This window comes from Medicago truncatula, chromosome 7 (assembly GCF_003473485.1).
Source record: "Medicago truncatula cultivar Jemalong A17 chromosome 7, MtrunA17r5.0-ANR, whole genome shotgun sequence".
Taxonomy (NCBI): domain Eukaryota; kingdom Viridiplantae; phylum Streptophyta; class Magnoliopsida; order Fabales; family Fabaceae; genus Medicago; species Medicago truncatula.
The window spans coordinates 45,353,888-45,374,871 of NC_053048.1; the positions used below are offsets into that span (position 1 = coordinate 45,353,888).

The 20,984-nt window shown below is 34.6% G+C and overlaps 2 protein-coding genes and 1 pseudogene across 2 annotated transcripts; 1 reads left to right on the forward strand and 2 right to left on the reverse strand.

The window, feature by feature from the left end:
* Positions 1–1,181: 1,181 nt before the first annotated feature.
* LOC25499192 (histone acetyltransferase GCN5) lies at positions 1,182–11,081 on the forward strand. Its single transcript, XM_013594366.3, has 13 exons — positions 1,182–1,828; positions 2,368–2,432; positions 3,237–3,317; positions 4,195–4,266; positions 4,748–4,916; positions 6,031–6,074; positions 6,400–6,499; positions 8,510–8,578; positions 8,899–8,950; positions 9,839–9,957; positions 10,152–10,245; positions 10,576–10,717; positions 10,812–11,081. Exons 1-13 carry the CDS (start codon positions 1,271–1,273, stop codon positions 10,873–10,875), a joined length of 1,629 nt encoding a protein of 542 aa, XP_013449820.1. The 5' UTR covers positions 1,182–1,270; the 3' UTR covers positions 10,876–11,081.
* Positions 11,082–14,139: 3,058 nt separating this feature from the next.
* On the reverse strand, positions 14,140–14,654 carry LOC112416496 (glycine cleavage system H protein 2, mitochondrial-like; annotated as a pseudogene).
* Positions 14,655–14,864: 210 nt separating this feature from the next.
* LOC25499194 (ATP-dependent zinc metalloprotease FTSH 3, mitochondrial) lies at positions 14,865–18,727 on the reverse strand. The gene is made up of 3 exons (XM_013594368.3): positions 18,487–18,727; positions 16,653–17,455; positions 14,865–16,498 (listed from the first exon to the last, which is right to left on the reverse strand). The coding sequence occupies exons 2-3, from the start codon at positions 17,367–17,369 to the stop codon at positions 15,110–15,112; spliced, it is 2,106 nt and encodes a 701-aa protein (XP_013449822.1). The 5' UTR covers positions 17,370–17,455; positions 18,487–18,727; the 3' UTR covers positions 14,865–15,109.
* Positions 18,728–20,984: the final 2,257 nt, after the last annotated feature.

Sequence of the window (20,984 nt, forward strand, 5' to 3'; positions counted from 1 at the left end):
TTGTCTTCCTCTCCCATTTTATTCCTCTTCACATTCTCTTCTCTTTTCATTTCTTTTCCTACATTGTTTCATTTTCATATAACACATCAACATCTGTGAAGCAAGTAGAGTTATGTGACAATATCTTGCCTCTTTTTGTATTGGCTAATCGATCAACATCTTGAGCATGACTCTCCATTAAGGAAAAAGATATAGTTTGCGAGGCGCTTGAGTTTTACAATCCAGACATGTCACAAACCTTGTTCGAATTCTACAATACATACAAAACAAATACGAAAAAGAAACTAACTAAAAACAAAAACTAAGAGTAAAAGAGAACCCACATCTTACTTATAACTTCTTGATTTGCGAAATATGATGTTTTAGATGTGGTTTTGATGAAAAACCAAGGGTTTGGGAAGAGTTCTATGATTTGCATTTTTGAGTGTTTGAGTTACTTTTGAGAACTTAGAAGAAAGGAGGAACGGGTTGTATTTACTATTTAGGGGTGTAACAAGTTGATTTAGTTTGATATTTGAGAAAAAATAAATTCAAACCAATAAAAGTAATTTGTTAGATTAGGTTTAGTTTTCACTATTTTTTTTTGGTACAAAAAAAATCATTCTAAGAAATAATATTTATTCTAAAGAATTCTGAACCAAATAAATTGACGAAGAACAAATTGGTTCGGTTTGGTTCAAAAAGGTTGATATTTTTTAAAATTTAAGAAAATCATATTATAAGTTTAGGTTTAATATTTTTGTTTTTCTTTCGACAGATACGAGTACAATTTTAACTATTCCCTTCGTCCCATATTAAGTGACATAGTTGCGTTGATTCTGTTACACATATCAATACATATTTTTTTATCTTTAATATCTTTAATTATCTATTATAAAAAATGAAAATTTAATATCTGGAAAATATTTCCCGAGATGAATCCAACAACATCTTATTTGATATTATTTATTTTTGTATATTAGTAGAAAAATATGGTCAAAATATGTCAATGGTGCATATTGTCAACTAAGTCTTCTAATACAAGACGGAGGAAATATAATACTCACTCCATTTTAAAATATAAGAAAATTTTATTTTTCAGGTTTATTCAATTAAAAATATATAATTAAATCAAAATTGATGTATTTGAATAAGATTTCACCGAAAATATTGACAAATTTTTTTTTTTTCCGTTTATTTTATACTACTAGACGTTGACATTGAAGGTTCGATGCACAAAATAGCACGCACCGTTGGAAGCAATTGAAGTGAAAGAGAGTAAAACCCTACGATGGAATCACACGGCGGAGGACCACTCCGTTCCCGGAGTTCCCAATCCGCTTCTCCATCCCACTCCGCCTCCGCTTCCGCCACCTCATCCATCCACAAACGCAAACTCGTCTCCGAAGATCACGCGCCACCGTTCGCGCCTTCTTCCTTATCCGCCGACACACGCGACGGCGCCTTAACATCCAATGACGACCTCGAAAGCATCTCCGCTCGCGGCAACGACTCTGATTCCGACGACGACTCCGAAGACGCAGTTGTCGACGACGACGAAGACGAGTACGATAATGACAACGGTTCCTCCATGCGGAATTTCACTGCTGCTAGGCTTAACAATGCTCCTTCCGCTCCTCGCAATACGAAGATCAAAACTGAAAATTCAACGGTTAAGATTGAACAATCTGATGGAGCTAAAGATGCTGGACCTCCTGTCACCGGTGCCGGTGCCGGCGGTGGTTCTGTTCCCGGCATTGTGGTTAAGGAGGACGCGACGAAGATATTCACTGAAAATTTGCAGACTAGTGGTGCTTATAGTGCCAGGGAAGAGAGTCTCAAGAAAGAGGTAATTGCCTCTTCAATTCAATCCTTGATAAAGTTTCGTAGTTACCTGTGTAAATTTTGTTTGAGAATTTGTTTCGAAAACTCAATTTCATAGTTATTTGTAATTTTGGTTTGAGAATTTGTAAATTTCTTGGAGTTTTTAACTGTTTGTTAAGGACAATTTACTTAAAGTTGTTAGGACCTGTTTGGATTGACTTATTTGAGATTTATTGCGAGACTCTTTGGGAGAACTTTTCAAAACAGCTTATGACATTTTTCATAAGCTTTTTCCAGCTTATTTTCATAAGTTCTCCAAGATTGCTTATGAAGACAGCTTAACAATTTAGCATATACAAAAGAATATAACTTTATTATATCATTTCCAACAAAAATAACTTCTGTAATCATATACATAAGCGCTTATCATGATAAGCGCTTGTGCTATAAACTGCAAATAAGCTGTTTATCTAAACAGGCCCATAGTTTAACATATATTACTACAAACTAGTTTGAGCTTTGAGGTGATAGGTGTAATGATTGAGATTGTATTGTCTTTTTCAGGAAGAAACTGGAAAGCTCAAATTTACATGTCTGTCAAATGATGGAGTTGACCAGCATATGGTTTGGTATAACATTTATGCCTTCCCTGCTTACACTACTGATATTCTTATTAACATTTATGCATATAATATTTACTTGATTGCTAGTAAGCGGGAATGGATAAAACAATTAACTTCTGTGGAGGGCAAGTATAAAAGTGAGAGTAAACTTATATTTCCAGCAATTTAAAGATGTAATCAATATTATATTTATGCTCTTTTTTATAGGAGAGATCAAATTTGTTACTGAATAGAATGAAACTAACATCATTGTTTTACCCTTGAGAGATCAATTCAGTGGAATTTGAAGAACCAATGTAATGACTTGTAGGGTCTGTTTGATGCCAATAAATAGCAGACCAATGTGATGCGAAGTATATATTTTAAGGATTGAAATGATATTTATTCTTAAAGTTAAGATATTAAAAATTAGTGGTTTAAAATATGAATGTATCATACCGTTTTCAAAGTTTAGGCTGTGCATAATGATACTCCAAGCATACTCCTAATTTATGTGAGTATTTTTCAATAGATCATATAACCTGCAACATAATACCTATTAGCGATTCACAAAAAATAAATAAAAATACATACCCATTAACCTAATGACTACATTTTTTTAGTTAAAGTTACGAATTAGTGTAGAATCTATGCAACATGAACTTATATTAGGCCAAGGCACCTGCTCACCCGCATTGCATCCATTCCTGCATATAATTTAGTCTGCTACTTTCTTTTGTTAGTTAAAACTCAAGACAATTTTTTAGTGGGCGAAATAGTCATTACTGATATTGTTCCATTCTTGCCATTGTTATTTGCTTTGCTCCATAGGTTGATAGGATTGAAGAATATATTTGCTAGACAACTTCCCAATATGCCCAAGGAGTACATTGTCCGGCTTGTTATGGATAGGTAATGCCCAAACTCTTTTTAAGTACTCATCATACTTTCTTACTCACACGGTGCTTAAATTAGTCTGGGTATGATACATATTTGGTGAAAAATTATTTCTCCATTCAAGGCAAAAACAACTCCCAGTTGCACTGCCCAACAGAAACTTAGTAAAAAGCATGTCTTATACTATTTGTATATCAAATATAATAATGTTGACCAATGCGTTTTAGTTTGGAATGTAAATTTTCTTCATTAGTAACAACTGGGAAACTTATTTTACTATAATTCTCTCCTCCCTTTCTCTACCCATCTAAACTAGGATCCCATAATTTCTATGTAGAAAAAACTAGCAGATACAGTTCTAATTAATTGCGAAGTGGAAGTGCATAAAGTTTTTTCCTTTTGTTTTTTATGGTTTCCCAAAGATTTTGCAGCCATACCAAGCAATAAGAAACTAGGAATAGAAGTGAAAGACATGAAACTATCTATACAGAATAGCTTAGTATTTTTACAAGTACTTTACGTAATTCATACTTGTGGCATGAGTAATAATACTGTATCTGTTGCTGCTTCAAAGTTCAAAGAGTATTTGAAACTTGATGCGGAGGAGCACCATAGGTTTACCAACGTGCCATACCAGGAGTACTCTTCATTCTGCCAAGAGGACCACTGTTGCTTCTCGGTCTTACATCAATATCATCTCCTTTATTTTATTAAAGATTAAAGTTTGATTTGTAAGGGATATCTCTATTTGATACTTAGGATTAGTTCGGAAACTAGTCAATTTATTGAATATGAACCGCATCCTAGATATTATTATTTTTTTCCTCTGCTACTCTGGAATTTTTCCTCATTTTGTCTCTAATTATGAAACCTTTCTATGGTAAATTTGCAGGAGCCATAAGTCTGTAATGGTTATAAGGCGTAATCACGTTGTTGGAGGCATTACATATCGTCCATATGCAAGGTAATAATTCGTCTCTATGTTTTTATCTACCTTTCAGGTTCAAGCAGTCCTTGCTTTATATTTTTTCTTGTACATATCTATATTTATGTCGTTATATTGTTATTGTTCTTGTATTAATAACCGAGAACAAAATGTTTACAGTAATAGTAGTCATTATCACAGGTTATTAAAAAGGTGAACTGTTGTCTGTTTTAGCTGTTATATTGTCTTATTTGTACAGTTGTACTTTCGTTGCACATGATAAAAATGCTTCTCGTGGTCCATATAAGTTTACAGTCTGGGATTCAGTTTGATTAATAATTTGACGGGAAATACCCAAGCTCTAAATATATGTTGTGCTTGTTTTCCCACATTAATTTTGTCTCCTGCCTACTTATTTTTCCTATAATTTCTCCTCCCCACCCCCTACTAAAAAAAATTTACTTGTAAGGATTGCGCCATGGTTTAATTTATTAATACTGTTATGCACTATGGTTGATAGCCAGAGGTTTGGTGAGATAGCCTTTTGTGCAATTACGGCTGATGAGCAAGTAAAAGGGTATGGTACCAGATTGATGAATCACTTAAAACAGTATGCTCGTGATGTAGATGGGCTGACACATTTTCTCACATATGCTGACAATAATGCTGTTGGATATTTCATCAAACAGGTTCGGTTGTCAATATTTATGATCATTATCATCTGGGTATCTATTGATATCAGTAGTTAGATAAATGTTTTGCTTTCTGACCAAGTCATACATATATTATGAACAATTTCCCTAAATATTAATCTTTTTGCTACATGAGTTGCAGCAGTTCACATGGCAGGAAAAACAATAAAAGTAAGGATCTTGCTAACAAGTGCCCTAAAGGCACACATTAATGAGCTAAATATAGAAACATTATCTTGGAATATGTGTTGAACAGAACAATTTTAAACTTTTAAAGAATTAAATACACAACTTCCAAAATAATATCTCTATCTTTGACTCCTTAATATGTGCCCTTGGCACTTGTTAGCATTTGCCTAAAAGTAATATGCATATTTCTAACATGTGTAGGTGCAATGTTTATTGCGCCAACCCGCCAACCACGCTCTGGAGCATCACATCCTAGTTGGGTTGTGCTAAATGCTAATAGTATAATATTATGGTGAATCAATGTGTATTGCTATTATGGAGTAAAAGGATGATGTGGCTAAAGGAGCAATAATTTGGGAAATTGTTTGAAAATGTACAACTACAATATAGTATAGCATGAAGTTGAAAAATACCTAATTTGGGATAAAAAAAACCATTTTTCCATCTGATATGAGATTTTGTCTGACAAATTTTCTTCGTGGTTCTTGATGGCTTGGTAAATTCCGATAGAGATACATCTGGATTTTACTAGCTGGCATTAGAAAATAGAAAGTATGTAATGGGTTCCTTCTGCCCTAATTCTGGAAAATAATAGTAGAATTATCTGTTACGAATCTTCTTTTTTGCTTCTTGGTGGAGGCTATCAATATTAGTTTATTCGCAAAGAACTTTCACAACGACCTGTATATTTCCTGGTTAAGTTTGTCAGGAATTTGGTAGTCACAGAAGCATAATTTCACTGCATGGTAGCAGTCATATAGGATCCATATCTTGTTCTTTCTATTTCATTTAATATTTTGGTACTCTAGAAATTATTTTTTAAATTTGGAAGGGGTTCTGTGCCAAAAAAAACTTATGTTGAATTAACCGGATACTGTTTTACATTTTACAAACTTGCAATGTTATTTGATTGTATTTTCAGGGATTTACTAAAGAGATTCACTTGGAGAAAGATCGATGGCATGGGTATGCTTATACTCAATTTTGTTGTCTGATATCTATGAGAAGCACTTCCCACTAGGACATTCATTTCATGATTTTACTATGGATGCTGTGCTGCGTCTATTAAGTGAACTGAAAATTTTGAACTTAGATTTTGCTATTATATAACTTTATTTAGTTGTTGAGGGTGTGGGGTTTTAAAGTACCATTGCAGGGATTTCTAGTAACTTTGTTTAGATTATGATTATGATTTCTATTAAATAAAAATTTCATGATGCACTATTTAGTTAAATGGATGTATTCTCGTTTACAGTCTATGAAAATTCATTATATTTACTTGTCATTTCAGTTACATAAAGGATTATGATGGGGGAATTCTCATGGAATGTAAGATTGATCCAAAGCTTCCCTACACTGATTTATCAACTATGATCCGTCGTCAAAGACAGGTAAGATAATATATATATTTTTAATTTAGTTTTAATTTGCATTGTTAAAACAGGGTCATATCATATCACCCATCTAAAATGTTTTAGATAAATTTTATTTTAATAAAAAGACAGGATTATAATTGAAAATAACTAATACATTAAATCATAATGTTAAATCTCAGAAAAAGCTTATTTGTTTTTTTTGGTAGATAGATGAAATGATAATAGCCATTGGAAACTCACACACAAGTGGAGGAGCCGGGGTTCAAACCCTTGTCACAGCGTCCGGCCTAAAAATTTCGGCATTTTTGCCAATTGAGCTAGGACTTATTACGGACTCTGAAAAAGCTTATTATCAATGCACACACACACATATTAGCCGACCCCACTTAGCGGGATAAGGCTTGGCTGTTGTTGTTATGTGCGTGCATGTGTGTTCAGTGTAGTTTGTTATTTTTACAAATCTTACGATCTCTGTCACATTACGGTCCTATGTTTTACGATCTTGCAACCTCCTCCTGGTCTTTAGGTAGGATCTCGATCTTGACAACATTGGATCAAACAATTTGCTGTCACAAGAATTGTTTACCTTACAATGTTGAAGATCAAAACGAGAGTATCAAATATGAAGTATAAATAGGAAAGGAAGATTACAAATTATATTAGAATAAGAATTTTTTATAGCTTTGAATAGGAGTAACAAAAGGTTCAACAAAATGTTTCACCCTATCCTTGGTCATGGACTTGGTTGTTACATATTCAACAAAAGAGCACAATTCTGAACCCAGTTCCATGGTACAAGAGCAATAAAGCAGTACACGACATCACAAAACTCGAATCCTAAGGCTTTGTTTGGGAGTTTGGAGGGGAGGGGAAGGGAAGGCTTTGAGGGGTGGAAAATTTGAGGGAAAATGGAGAAATCTTTCAAATTTTTTAAAAGAGTAGTTTTTTAGAGAATGATAAATTAATGCAGATGATTACTATATTTTTAATTTTAAAAATATTATAACAACATAGATTAAATTTGAAGAATTCATATAAACCCTCCAAAACCCTCCTCCAATACAATTTTATAGTTCCCCCAAATGAGGAGGGTTTTGTATTATGAAGAAAAGTTAACCCCCCAAAGCCCTCCCCTCCCATTTTCCTCTATTTCTTCCACTTGCTCATTCCTTTTTTCCCAAGCCTTCCCCTCCCTTCCCCTCCAAACTCGCAAACAAAGCCTAAAGGGCTTCCTAGCTGATAGTATGTCCTTGAGAGATATCATTTTTCTACGATTCGAGGATGAGGATGGTGCTTTTTCTGGCGCGACTTCCTCGTGATAGGGGACCGAGAATGTCAGAAGGGAGGCTGTGAATGTAAGCTCTTTTAGGTGGTGTTAGGTCCTACATGATGTAAAAGTTCTCAATCAGATATACAAACATACACGTGCACAATTGTTCCAGCAGAAAATACTATAAAAAAGAAAGATGTTGACAGGGACACGACTTTTGTCTTGATTCTCCAAGAATTAGAGAGCTTGGCCTCTCCCTCCAAATAACCACTCCAATAACTTCCCAATAACCAATTTTCCCCCCGTCTGGTCAATTGATTACTTTTTTTTTCTTTCTCTATAATGTGTAGCTGGTCTGGTCTGCTTTAATTCTGTGAACAACCAAGTTATTTTTGTGCTGTATTTCTATTATTTCAAATCTGTTCTACAATTTTGAATGAATTTTTTGTCGGTCTTGTCTGGTCTGATCAGTCATATTTTTTTGAATGCATTATCTTTGTTTTTACATGTGTAGCTGGTCTGATCTTTTTTATATTTTTGACTGCATTATCTTTGTTTCTATATGATGTATAGTTGGCCAGTTGAAATTTTGTAAAAAAATATGATGTTATCTTGTTGAAGTTTTAGCCATTTTTATATTTTGAATGCACTATCTTTGTTTCTATATGATGTTTAGCTTCTACTAGTTAATATTTTACTTGCCACTCTTAATAAATCATGACATGTTTGGTTATTATTGTTGGTTGTAATTGTAGGCAATAGATGAAAAGATTAGAGAATTGTCTAATTGTCAAGTTGTTCATGAAGGACTCAATTTTTATAAGGTATGTGGCACTCTCAATTCTGCTTGTTTCTGTAATTTCCTGTCTAGAATTTGATGTTTTCCCCATGTCTAGTGATTTTGTAAAATATGGATTGTATTGTCGGCTTAATGCATATTGCATTTGTGACATTAGCACAATTGTACTGTACTTACAATATCCAAGCATGCTAACTTCCTTAACATTAACAATGAGTAAGGATAGAGAAGAGAATCATCTTTTATTTTGGTTGAAGCTGCATTTTTCTTCTTTTTCATACATCAGTCTGATTAGAAAGCTTATAGAATATTAACCTTCCCCCTCCTGATTGACACAATATGCAGAATGAAGCTGGTATTCCTATGAAAATTATTAAAGACATCCCTGGTTTAGGTGGTACGTACTTTATTCCCAATTTCTGTTTAACTACTTATCAACATTTTTTGTTTGGTTTCTGTGGGAAAGATTATGCATTACCTGTCTTCACAATATAGCGTGTTTCATTTCAATCTTTTTCGTTTCTTTTTATAGTTCAGTTAACTTTTACTTGTATGATATGTCGACCTCTCTCATCTAAGACCGTATGAATGGTTCCAAACCTTTTTGATTCTTAATGCTGATCGCATCTTACTGCTTAAACTTAACCATGTCTAGAAGCATAGATTCTACTCATAGTTCTAGTGTTATTATCATCATAGATTTTGGGTACGGAGTTCTGTTTTGTTATTTATGATGTAAGAAACTAATGCCGTTTTTGGAAGTTCTTGAGCTAAGGGAAATGGGAGGCGGTATTATTTATTATGTATGAAACTTTTGCCATTTTTGGAAGTTCATGAGCCAAGGGATGGAGGGAGGCGGTGTTATTTTGTTGTTGTTTGGATGTTTCATTAAAGGAGGGGAACTCTCATTTACCTTGTTTGGGAACTAAAATTAGAGGGATGTTATTTCCCATTTTCCTTTTATTAAATTTGAAAGAAAAAAATGTCTCCTCAACCCTGAAATTCAAGGAGAAAGGATGGTGTGAACATGTGCACCTCCTTTGGTCCTTCCCCGTCCATTCCCTTTCCTCTGCAAAAAACTTCCAATCAAAAGCTTTGTCACCTCTTCTCTCCCTGCTCCCCTACTCCTAATAAAGATAGCATAATATGTTTGTTCATCAACTGGGATGTTATGAAAAAATTAACCCATTGCATCCTTATGAATGAATGGTTTTCTTTTTAATATTTTCTTTGGTAATTTCCTGATCAATGTTTGAATTAATCAATGGTTGAATGGCAATAACAGGAGATGTTGGATGGAGTCCTGATCAGTGGGGTCATTCGCGGTTCAGAACCTTAGGTGGTTCTACCGACATTGCTACAAATCTAAAACATTTAACTGCGTTTATGCGTACACTTCTGAAGGCAAGTTACTTGATGTTGCACCTCGACTCAAGTTTTCATTCATTGATCTTTTTCAGTGAAGTAATTGAAAACAGTGCAAAGAAGCACTGATACATAAATCCATATTCATGGATAGTCCCTCCTTAAAATATGTCTGAGAGCAGAATAGTTACACTGGAGAAATCAATTATTATAATCATTTTTCTTTTAAGCAGACGATGCATGATCACGCTGATGCTTGGCCATTCAAGGAACCTGTTGATGAACTAGATGTTCCTGATTATTATCAAATCATCAAAGATCCAATAGGTAAGAAGGATCCTTGTATTTCATATTAACTTAACCTATGTCTAGAAGCATGCTCGCTGCTTTTGCTATCTGTTATTGGTATGATATTATTTCGAATCCATGGATTTGAATTCTCTCATGCGTGAATCTCACATGAAGGTTATATGAGAGATCTCATCATTAAAATTCACCGTGTCTTACATTTAAAACAATATGCAACTAAATTTTTAATTTTCAATGGTGAGATCTTCCACATAATTCTCTTATATGAAATCGGTACATGAGAGCATTTAAATCCATTATATAACATGTGTGTGAAGTCTATATAACATATTCCAAATTTGAGCACAGATCTGAAGACAATGAGTAAAAGGGTGGAGTCAGAGCTATATTATGTCACATTTGAGATGTTTGTTGAGGATGTCAAAAGAATGTTTTCGAATGCACGGACCTATAATTCTCCAGAAACAATATATTACAAATGTGCTACAAGGCATGGTGCTTCAACCTTCTGTTTATTTTTTTTCATTCACTTACCCTTCATATCAAGAATGTATGTTTACTTGTATTCTTGTATTCTTTTGCAGGCTAGAAGCACACTTTCAAAGCAAAGTGCATTCGATTCTCCAGTCCGGCAACAAAGTTCAGTAGGGAAACTTCATCAGCCATGCATACTGTTATATTCAGATTATAGATATTGTATAATTATTCCCTATGATCAATCAGCCATGTAAGTAGTAGTATCGACTTGAACCAAAGTTTTTTCTGATGCTATTTAGGGTAACTTCCTATTTGACTTGCTGCAACACACTTGATATTCTTTTTCTTTTTTATAAAAAGAATTGGACATTTCAAAAGGATTGGATATTTTTTTTTTTTTTTTTTTGGAAAGAAAAAAGGATTGGATAGTTAAAAATCATCGGTTCTGCTTTTTTTTTTTTTTTTAAATACCGTGATTCAAAATTACATTATTGTGGATACAATGCAAGTATGTCACTTCTCTTCAATCTGTCAAACTTAATGTACTCAACTAAATTCAAATTGTGATGATGTGGTAATTGTGATTAATATGGTGATTCCCTGCCTTCTTAAATGTGAAGAGTTCCATTTATACCGCCATCATTAAGATTTTTTATTTTATTTGGAAAAGTAGCCTCTGTTTTTAACTTTTACAATTAATTTAATGGGCACTAATATTGGTACCCATTATATTCCTTTGGGATGTTTAGAAACAACTGTCAAAGTCTACACAACAAGGGAAGATATTGCAATTGAACTAGTGTTGATAACTCAGTAAGTTATATTGTCTTCCTATACTGAGAGCTGCAGTGTATATGTATGTCATTCGAACCAAAACTACTGCTCTCTTCGGTGAAGCAACATAATCATAATACTGCCTAAGGTCTTTACCGTATTGTATATTGATGATATTTATTAAACAAAGTGTCAAAATCATTCTCATTACACCAAAATTTCCATCTCATTTGAGTTGAAAATCTTATGTTGTGTATATAAGGTTGAACATGTGAAGTTTTTTTTTTATTGATTGTTACAACAATCACGTTTCTTTAGTTAAAAAAGGGACAATTTTATAATTAAAAATGAAAATAGAAAATACTTTCTCCAACCACATAGGTCATAAAGTTTTACTCGGTAACCTTATGAAATAGCTGTTAGTTTATTGTGTTAAAAAACCTCGAATTTAAATGATATTGGAAGTTTTTAGACTTCCACTGAACGTTATGCAATTTCCCTTTTTGGGGTAATGTGCCATATAAAATTAGGCCAAAAGGTAAATGATGTTTGTTCGAAGATTGGTTCGGTCAAAGATCAAATTTAGGTACTACTCCCTCCATCCTAAATTGTATGATGTTTTGGGCATTTCATACATATTAAGAAATATAATTAATATTATGTGGGAAAGAGATATTGTGAGTTGTTTTACAAAATTGTCTTCAATAAATGATATGGAAAAGATAAATGAAGGAATTGAAAGAAGAGAGTGTAATAAATTGTTAAGAATATAATAGGAAAAGTAACATTAATCTTTTATTGGTATTGTAAAGCGACATATAATTTAGGACAAGTATTTTTTCTAAAATGACATACAATTTGGGACGGAGGGAGTATATGAATGGTTCGACTTTAATTTATACAGATTAACTTTAATCGCATAATTTTCAACACTATTCTCGTACTTAAATAACAACAACAATATGCAAAAACAACAACTCATCCATTAATAAACAACTTGTACATAGTATATGTTTGGTTCTATGGTGAGTAAAATTAATTCTATAAAATTGTTTTTGAATAAAAGTGAGTTGAATATAAAGTGATTTATGTTTGAATAAATATCATTTGGACTACGTAATGCTCATCAACTTTTTAAAGATGTGTGATGACTTTATTCTCTGATCTTATTGAAAGATCTACGAAATTGTTCATGAATGATTTCTCAGATTCTGGGAAATCATTTCACAAGTACCTACATAATCAAGAGCAATTTTCACTTCATCGTGAAGGAGGACATAGTGTTAGGACACAGAATATCTAAGGAAGGTTTGGAGGTAGATAAAGCTAAAATTGATGTTATTGAAAAGCTACGTCCTCCTACAAACATCAAGGGAGTTAGAAGTTTCTTAGGACGTGCTGGTTTCTACAGAAAATTCATCAAAGATTTTTCCCAAATTTCTAAGTCCCTGTGCAAATAGTTGCAACACAATGTAAGGTTTGGACTTCGATAAGCACTGCTATAGCTTTTGAAATTTTGAAGAAAGCTTTCGTCACAGCGCCTGCAATCAAAAAAAATTGAAACTTTGTTGGAGATAAACTTACTTGTGTATTACTTTCTCTAGCATGTAGTAAACACGGGATGATTGCTCCTAATGAATAACAACATACTCTATTCCTTTAATTTCACTAAACACTAAGCATCAGATAGTTTATTCCAATTACAAATACTTCTAGTATTACTCTTGTAGATAGTTACTACCAAAAAGTTTATTGTTTGACTAGTGGGACGTTGTGTTGCAAGGACCGTTGAAATTCACACAAACAATTTTGAGGTCTCAGGTTTGAATTTGGATGAAGACATCCAACTAAACAATAACGACATTGTTAGTTTAGTTAGGCCTTATCATACATATGCTTTTTCCGTCATTGGTTTCAAATCTACCAGCATGTTCATCCAATTATGTTACCCTGTATTTTAATTCCATAATTTTTTAGGCAGGGTACTTGCACCACACAACAACATACATGATACACGTTAACTTCTTAATGTCACTTCTCCGGTTGCTGCATATACATCTTCTATAAGGATTTTGTGAGTTCTTGCTCGTACTTGATAAGCATCTCAACTTACTAAGTGCTTCGAATGAGTCTGGCATTAATTTAGAAAATGGTAGTTTAATATTTGAGATCTCAAGTGAAGAGTATGGTAGTATCAGTTCTAAGTAATACTACTATGTAATGTCAGTTTTTATTTCCCCCTCATTTGGACACCATTTACTTCCTCCAAATAACTGTAATGTCGTTTCATTTACCTAAAAACAACTCTTTTTTGTTTTACCCTTATTTTCTTTGTTTATTGTGACAGGGAGAATCTCAAAGGTGATGTTTCGTCACTTCAAATGGCTTAGTTAGTGGATAAGTCGATACATAGACCACATAAGAGGATGGAATTTTTGTCTGACGTAGGTTGTATTACCCAGTTTTGAATAATATTTTCATCCATACGCCATCTTACAAGTTGTTGAAGGCACTTAAGAACAACAACTATGATTCTGAATCTCTGCTTCAAAATTTGAGGAATTTCTATAAGCACGAGCTTCACCCAAGGGAAGGGTCGTGTTTTGCCTGTTCAGAAGGTATATTTATATATGACTTTAGCAAATCACCTAATGTTGTTGATGTTCATCTTTCAAAATTCAATATTCAATATTGGATTCCGCAAATAAAAATAAGCAATTCTTAGCTTCCAAATTGACTTCATCTGTACTGAAAGATATTGGCAAGACTACTAATGCTTGGAATCTTCTTCACATAACGTGGAATACTGTTGTGAATCCATCAATTTGTTGAGTTTCACTCATTTCAACTTCAACCACTTTTTCCGAAACAGGAGAGTTAATGTCAGTAGTTGTAGTTGCCTTCGCACTTTCAACTGCACCAAAAACAACTCCATGTGTCACTGCAGCTCCCACTTCTGGCAACTCAACGTACACAACATCGCCCAAATGATCATGGGCGTGATCAAACATGCCAATGGTTGCAGAATTTCCATCAACTTTCACCCATTCATGAGAATCAGCATACTTCAGATTGTTTAAAACTTGAAAAGCTTTTGTGAAATGCAAGAGATCCCAAGGTACAGAGCGGCGCTTGAAGAGCCTAACTACCTAGAAGGCATCTTTTTCTAGCTGGCTGCGATGTGAGTGTGTTCACCCTTGCATTTGTTTATTGCAAAATCTACAATTGATATCAACTGGACCATGATGGTTACCAACTTTAACACAACCATACTATATGACCTGTCTCCAAAAAGAATGTCCTAAAATTGTTGATTCTTTTAAATTTCAAGGTCGCATTCATCATATTTTTTCAATTGTACATATAATTAATACTACATACACCAATTCCAATTCAAATGCTCTACTAAACATTTTGGCTAATCATAAACATACCAATATTTGAGAAGAATTCCAATTCAAAGGCTCTACTAAACGTTTAGGCTAATCATAAACATACAAATATTTGAGAAGAATAATATAGTAAAAATACTATTATCTCTCTTTCATTTAAATATTTTTCTTAATCTAGGTGAGATGTTCAAATAAGCCATATATTATGGGGATGAATGGAGTAATAAACTTAAACATACTCAACTATGTGGAACAACCTCAGGCTCTATCGTAATTGGTGATTCAGTACTCTTGAAGGGTCGCACACCCAAGATTGGAAGCAAGTCATCTTGGTGAAGAACTTCTTTTTCAAGAAGCAACTCTGCAAGTTGAGCTACTTTCTCCTTCTGTTTCTCTATAAGCTGCACAGTACGTTCATATGCTTTGTCCACCCATTCTCGCACTTCATTATCAATGATTGCACCAGTTTTGTTGCTGTATGGTTTAGACATCTCTAACGAGTCCTCTTTTTGAGGGAAAGAGAGGAGGCCCACTTTTTCGCTGAAACCATAGACGGCTACTTGAGCATATGTCATCTTGGTGACTTTCTCCAAGTCATCTTGTGCTCCTGTAGAGATTGTCCCAATGAGAACCTGCTCGGCAGCCCGACCACCAAGGGTCATACAAGTCCTATCGAAAAGTTGTTCCTTTGTCATGAGAAGGTTCTCATTTGGAACATACTGGGCAAACCCAAGAGCCGATGTTCCGCGAGGAACAATAGTTACTTTCAACAATGGGTCAGTATGTTCCAAGAACCAACCTGCAACAGCATGACCTGCTTCATGGTAAGCAACAGTGCGTCTTTGCAGCTTACTTATTACCCTGTTCTTCTTCTCCAAACCACCAATGATCCTATCAATAGCTGCCTCGAAATGATCATGTGTGACGTGTGCTTCTTCAGTCCTTGCAGCAATCAGAGCAGCTTCATTGCAAACATTAGCAATATCCGCTCCAGCAAATCCTGGAGTAAGGGATGCAAGCTTATGTGAATAATATGAAGGCTCGTGGTCAAGTTTGATCCCTTTCAAGTAAATCTGAAATATCTGGTCACGACCTTTGATGTCAGGTTTATCAATTGTTATTTGGCGGTCAAAACGCCCCGGTCTAAGTAGGGCTTTGTCTAATACATCAGGTCTATTTGTACCTGCCAGCACAACAACTCCAGCAGTGGTTCCAAAACCATCCATCTCCACCAACAATTGATTTAAAGTACTTTCACGTTCATCATTTGCACGATCTCCGCCTCTACTACCCCTTGCCCGACCAATTGCATCAATTTCATCAATAAATACTATACTAGGAGCACACTTCCTTGCTTCCTTAAACAAGTTTCTCACCCTAGATGATCCAACACCAACAAACAGTTCTAGGAAATCAGAACCGGATATAGAGAGAAATGGCACACCAGATTCCCCTGCAGTTGCTTTTGCTAAAAGGGTCTTTCCTGTGCCTGGAGGACCCACCAGAAGAGCACCTTTTGGAATTTTGGCACCAAGCTCTTGGTATTTCTTAGGACTCTTGAGGAAGTGCACAAACTCCATAATTTCTTGTTTTGCCTCATCACAGCCAGCAACATCTTTAAAATATACCTGACAAAAAATAATTCAAACAAGAAAAATATTCTCTTAAATTAATTTATTATCACTCTTAAGTTATTCACCACACCACAACTCCCCCAAAATACAAATATAAGAAGAAAAAAAAACCATTTATTTACAAAAGAATAAAGTAGACCCAACAAACCTTGTTTTTGGCATCTTTGTCTACTTTAGTAAAATGTGGTTTTCCGATGTTAAAGACTCCAAAAGGACCCTTACCACCGGCAACCATATAGATTAGAAACGCCAAAGGCAACAGGTGTTGAATGAATGTCATGAACTCCAGGTGCCAGCCAATTTCAGAAGAATAGGTAACAGGTACATAATCATGATGGTCAATGCCCAGTGCTATTTGAGCTCTCTCTAATTTCTCCTCAAAAGCAAAGACATTCCCAATATTGAAATAATATTTATATTGCCCACCATATCCCTTCGCAGGATGGGTTTCTTCACCGTCTGTTTCTGTTTGATTACGAGGAGAGTTCGTTTCTGTTTGATTACGAGGAGAGTTCGTTTCTGTTTGATTATGAGGAGAGTTCGTTTCTGTTTGATTACGAGGAGAGTTCATAACATATATCTGGGCAACATTTTTGTCAGAGACAACAATATGATCTACCAATCCTGGTTCCAAAAGCTTATTCACAAACTCCTGAAAGCTAATCTGCTGCTGCTGCTTCCCAGCATCAAAATATAAGATAGAAAGAGTTATCCCCATTATCAGTATCATCGCCATCGCCACCGACAATGGGGTGCGAAATTCTTGAAATTGTTTCATCAATGCTTCTTGAAAGCTTCCTTCCTTCATCTTCTGTGTTTGACTTTGTTTCTTCTTTCGATTCGTTTTTTTCTTATCATTTCCCATTCTGTTTCCTCAAACGTAATTTTTTGAACGGTGATGCAAGATTGATTGGGAACACTTTCTGCAGTTTCAAGAACAATGGAGTGGAACTGTAGAAGGAAGGAAGGGAGATTAGCAGTGGCGGATCTTGCACGAAATATTAACTACAATATTATAATTGATATTCATGAATGTCGTATACAATTTCATCAAAAAAATATCACCGCAACAACTCTAACACAAAACTGAAGCTCCAAATATACTAGCTACCAACTCAGCCCTATCATAGCCTTAGAGAATCGAAACCAGCCAACTAAAATGCTTGCCACTTGCAAAATAGAAAAAATCTTATACATGAGTTTAAGTCTAACTTTAATAACATTAGGCTAGTCATATTATTAAAACATTAGCAAGTCATAAACTATAACTAGCCTCATTCCAATTAAGCCACTACAACAAAATTCATCATCATTAGACTAATTAGCCAAGTCATAAACTTTTCCAATTAGCCAAGTCATAAACAGAATTTTCAATTGGATTTGGAACAATTCTTGGGCAGACTTTATTTACCCGGCCGAACTACGGAATAACAGGGCCTCTTTTCCCTGAGAGGCGGGGGGGTTAACACTAAAAAAAAAAAAACTACAGAATTTCAATGAGTGAAGTCATAAACTACTCTAATTAGCCAATTAACCAAAATCATAAACAAAATTCCAATTAACCAAGTCATAAACTATTCATTCCAACAGAATTTCTCTCAATCAAAACATAATTCATCATCATCATCATCATCATCATCATGAGATAGACCAATAAAAAGAATTCAAAATAAAAAAATTAATAAAAATCACATTAAGATCAGGACCTCAATTCTGCTGTTTTCACCCTCTATGTGCTATATAAAAAAACCCCACAAAATCTAAGTAAAAGAATTTAGGAAAACAAATAGAGGTATGTACAAAGAATTTAGGAAAACAAGCATGAATTGAAAATCTCCAATCAAACGGCAATAATGAAAATCATGGAATTGAATCAATGGTTCAAGTTCCCCAATTTTTGATTTCTAGGGTTCAAGTAACATAGAATAATTTATTACCGACATTGAATTGAATCAAATGATAAAATTTTAAAGAAAACAAACCTGAATTTATGAAGTGAAGCGAATCGAGAAGGGAACTGAAGCTCGCATTAGTTTAAATTGATATGTAAAAAGATTTTGTTGTCGCGACTGAGAGAGGAAAGACGCTCACGCGTCACCGCACCGGTGAGACTATGCGATCTCGTTTTCGCCTCGCCGTCGCCGGAGACTGAGAGGAGAGAGGAGTCAGTGCCGTCGTGAACTGAAACTGTGCGAGGGTGAAGAACGGGAAGGAGTATGTGTAAATGTAAAAAGTTATAAAGGACATTTTGGTAATTTGCTCTATACAGAATAAAAGGAGTAAACCCTCATTTGGGTCCCTGAAAGTGTACATCGCTATCAGACACATCCCTGGATCAAGGAATCCAACCAAAAACTCCCTCAAAGTTTCTCCCGTTAGTCATTCACATCCAAAACACTAACAGAGTGTTAACGATGCTGACATGTCTTTTATACTTGTCACTTCAGCTGTTGTATTGGCGTACCACGCTGGCAAGGGACTAGGTTGCTGGTAGGTGAGGGATCAAAATAACCACAATTATGTTTCTTCCAGTGCTCATAAACTCATGTTCACCAACACATCTGGCTAGAAATTATCATATTCATATTCAAAATCAAAATTCAAAATTGATTTACCCTCTTTATATTTATCTTCATCATCAATTCAAAATTCATAATTCACAACTCAAAACCATGATGAACATAAAAAATTCTAAATTTCCTCAAAACTCCATGATTGTTCATGCGCAAACCTTTATTTTTTTTTCCTTGCATCCATGGCTTTTGGTGTTCAGAACTATGGGGATAAGAATTAAAAAATCAAACCCAACAAAATACATAGATCCGAGCACAAAAATCAAACTCTCAAAATACCCCAAATCCAAAACACAAATTCAATATTGAAAAAACGGTGAAGCTTATTGGATTTTTGTCAACATAAAAGGGTAAAGAAAAACATGGGTTATTGATGAACAAATTCATCATCTTCTTCCTCCACCTTGGTTTTGATTTTCTGGTAAATAGAAGAAGAAAAAGATAAACAACAACGCCGTACTCTCACCAGCAACCTCGCCGTTCCATTCTCTTATTGTTCTACAAGATTCTAGCAATCGGGCAAAACTCTTTATGCGTGCATCAAATTTTATGGTTTGCAAAGATCATTATTTTTGTCTCTCTTGGTATGTATTGAGAGGGAGAGTATGGAAGAAGATGAGAGGGAGAGTATGTAGGAAGATGAAGACATAAGCTTGTTTTCCAGAAAATGTAAGGGACGTTACATTCATTCTGGTCCTCATCCAACCTATAAGTGACACATAAGCCTCCAACATGGCAAAAATAACAGACATGTCACCATACTTAATGTTCACTTAACGTTTTGGACTAATATGACTAACGGAGTTAACAATGAGGGAGCTTTTGATAATTTTCGTTGATCCAGGGACGTGTCTGATAGCGATGTATACTTTTAGGGACTCAAATGAGGGTTTACTCGAATAAAAGAGTAGTAGCTTGTGTCAATCAATAATGAATAACAACAATAGTTCACTTCCCTCAAAAAAAAAAAAAAACGACAATAGTTCACCAATACATTTTTCTTTTTGAAGAAAGAGTTCACCAATACATTGATATTTTTATTAGGTTTTTTTTGGTTAGTTTGTGATTTAAATATTTGCATGTTTTGACGTTGAATGTTGTTTAGACTAAGTTTAGGACAACTTGGTAATTTAAAAATTGAAATAACACAATGAATTGAGAATGTATAGTTTACGCTTCAAGTATTTGACGAAATGTCTCAACGAGTTGTTAATTAATTTTTTTTCATGTTGTTTGTTGTGTAGATATGGCTGACAACCCACATAGGCGCATGCTAGGCATGGAGACCATGGTCGGTAGCGCACATAGAGATAAAGCGAAATTGAACCCTCCTCCTAAACGAGGATTGGGGCATAGGAACGCCGATGGGGAGGGAAAATCAAAGCCAAGTTAGTCACAAGTGGTTGACCCTATGCAGGAGCAACACTATTAGCCTTATGAGCAGTATTATGAGCTTGAGGAGTAGTATGAGGAGGTTCAAGCCGATGAAGAACATAATTCAATGAAACCCACCAACATTTGCTGCCTTTGTTAGGGTCTTTCTGATTTATCTATACTGCCCTCATTTGTAGATCATGTTGCCTGCCTAGAAGGTCTAGACGGACGATGATGTAAGTGTTGTAACACCCCGTTTTTCTCAACATAAAAATTTCGCATATAATCAGAGTTTTTCAACAAAAACGGAATGTCACACTTCTTTTCTTAAAATCATAAACGGAAATAAATAACTATTTATCCTTCAAAATTCAACAACATAATATTTAATACTTCGCAGCGGAATTTATTCAACGTTAAACAATCTTTGGCACGAAGGCCCTCATCATAAAAATCTCATAAAATCCAATCAACAACTTATTCATGAAACCTCATAAAGTAATAAGTAAGGAATAGAAAACATCAACAAAAAC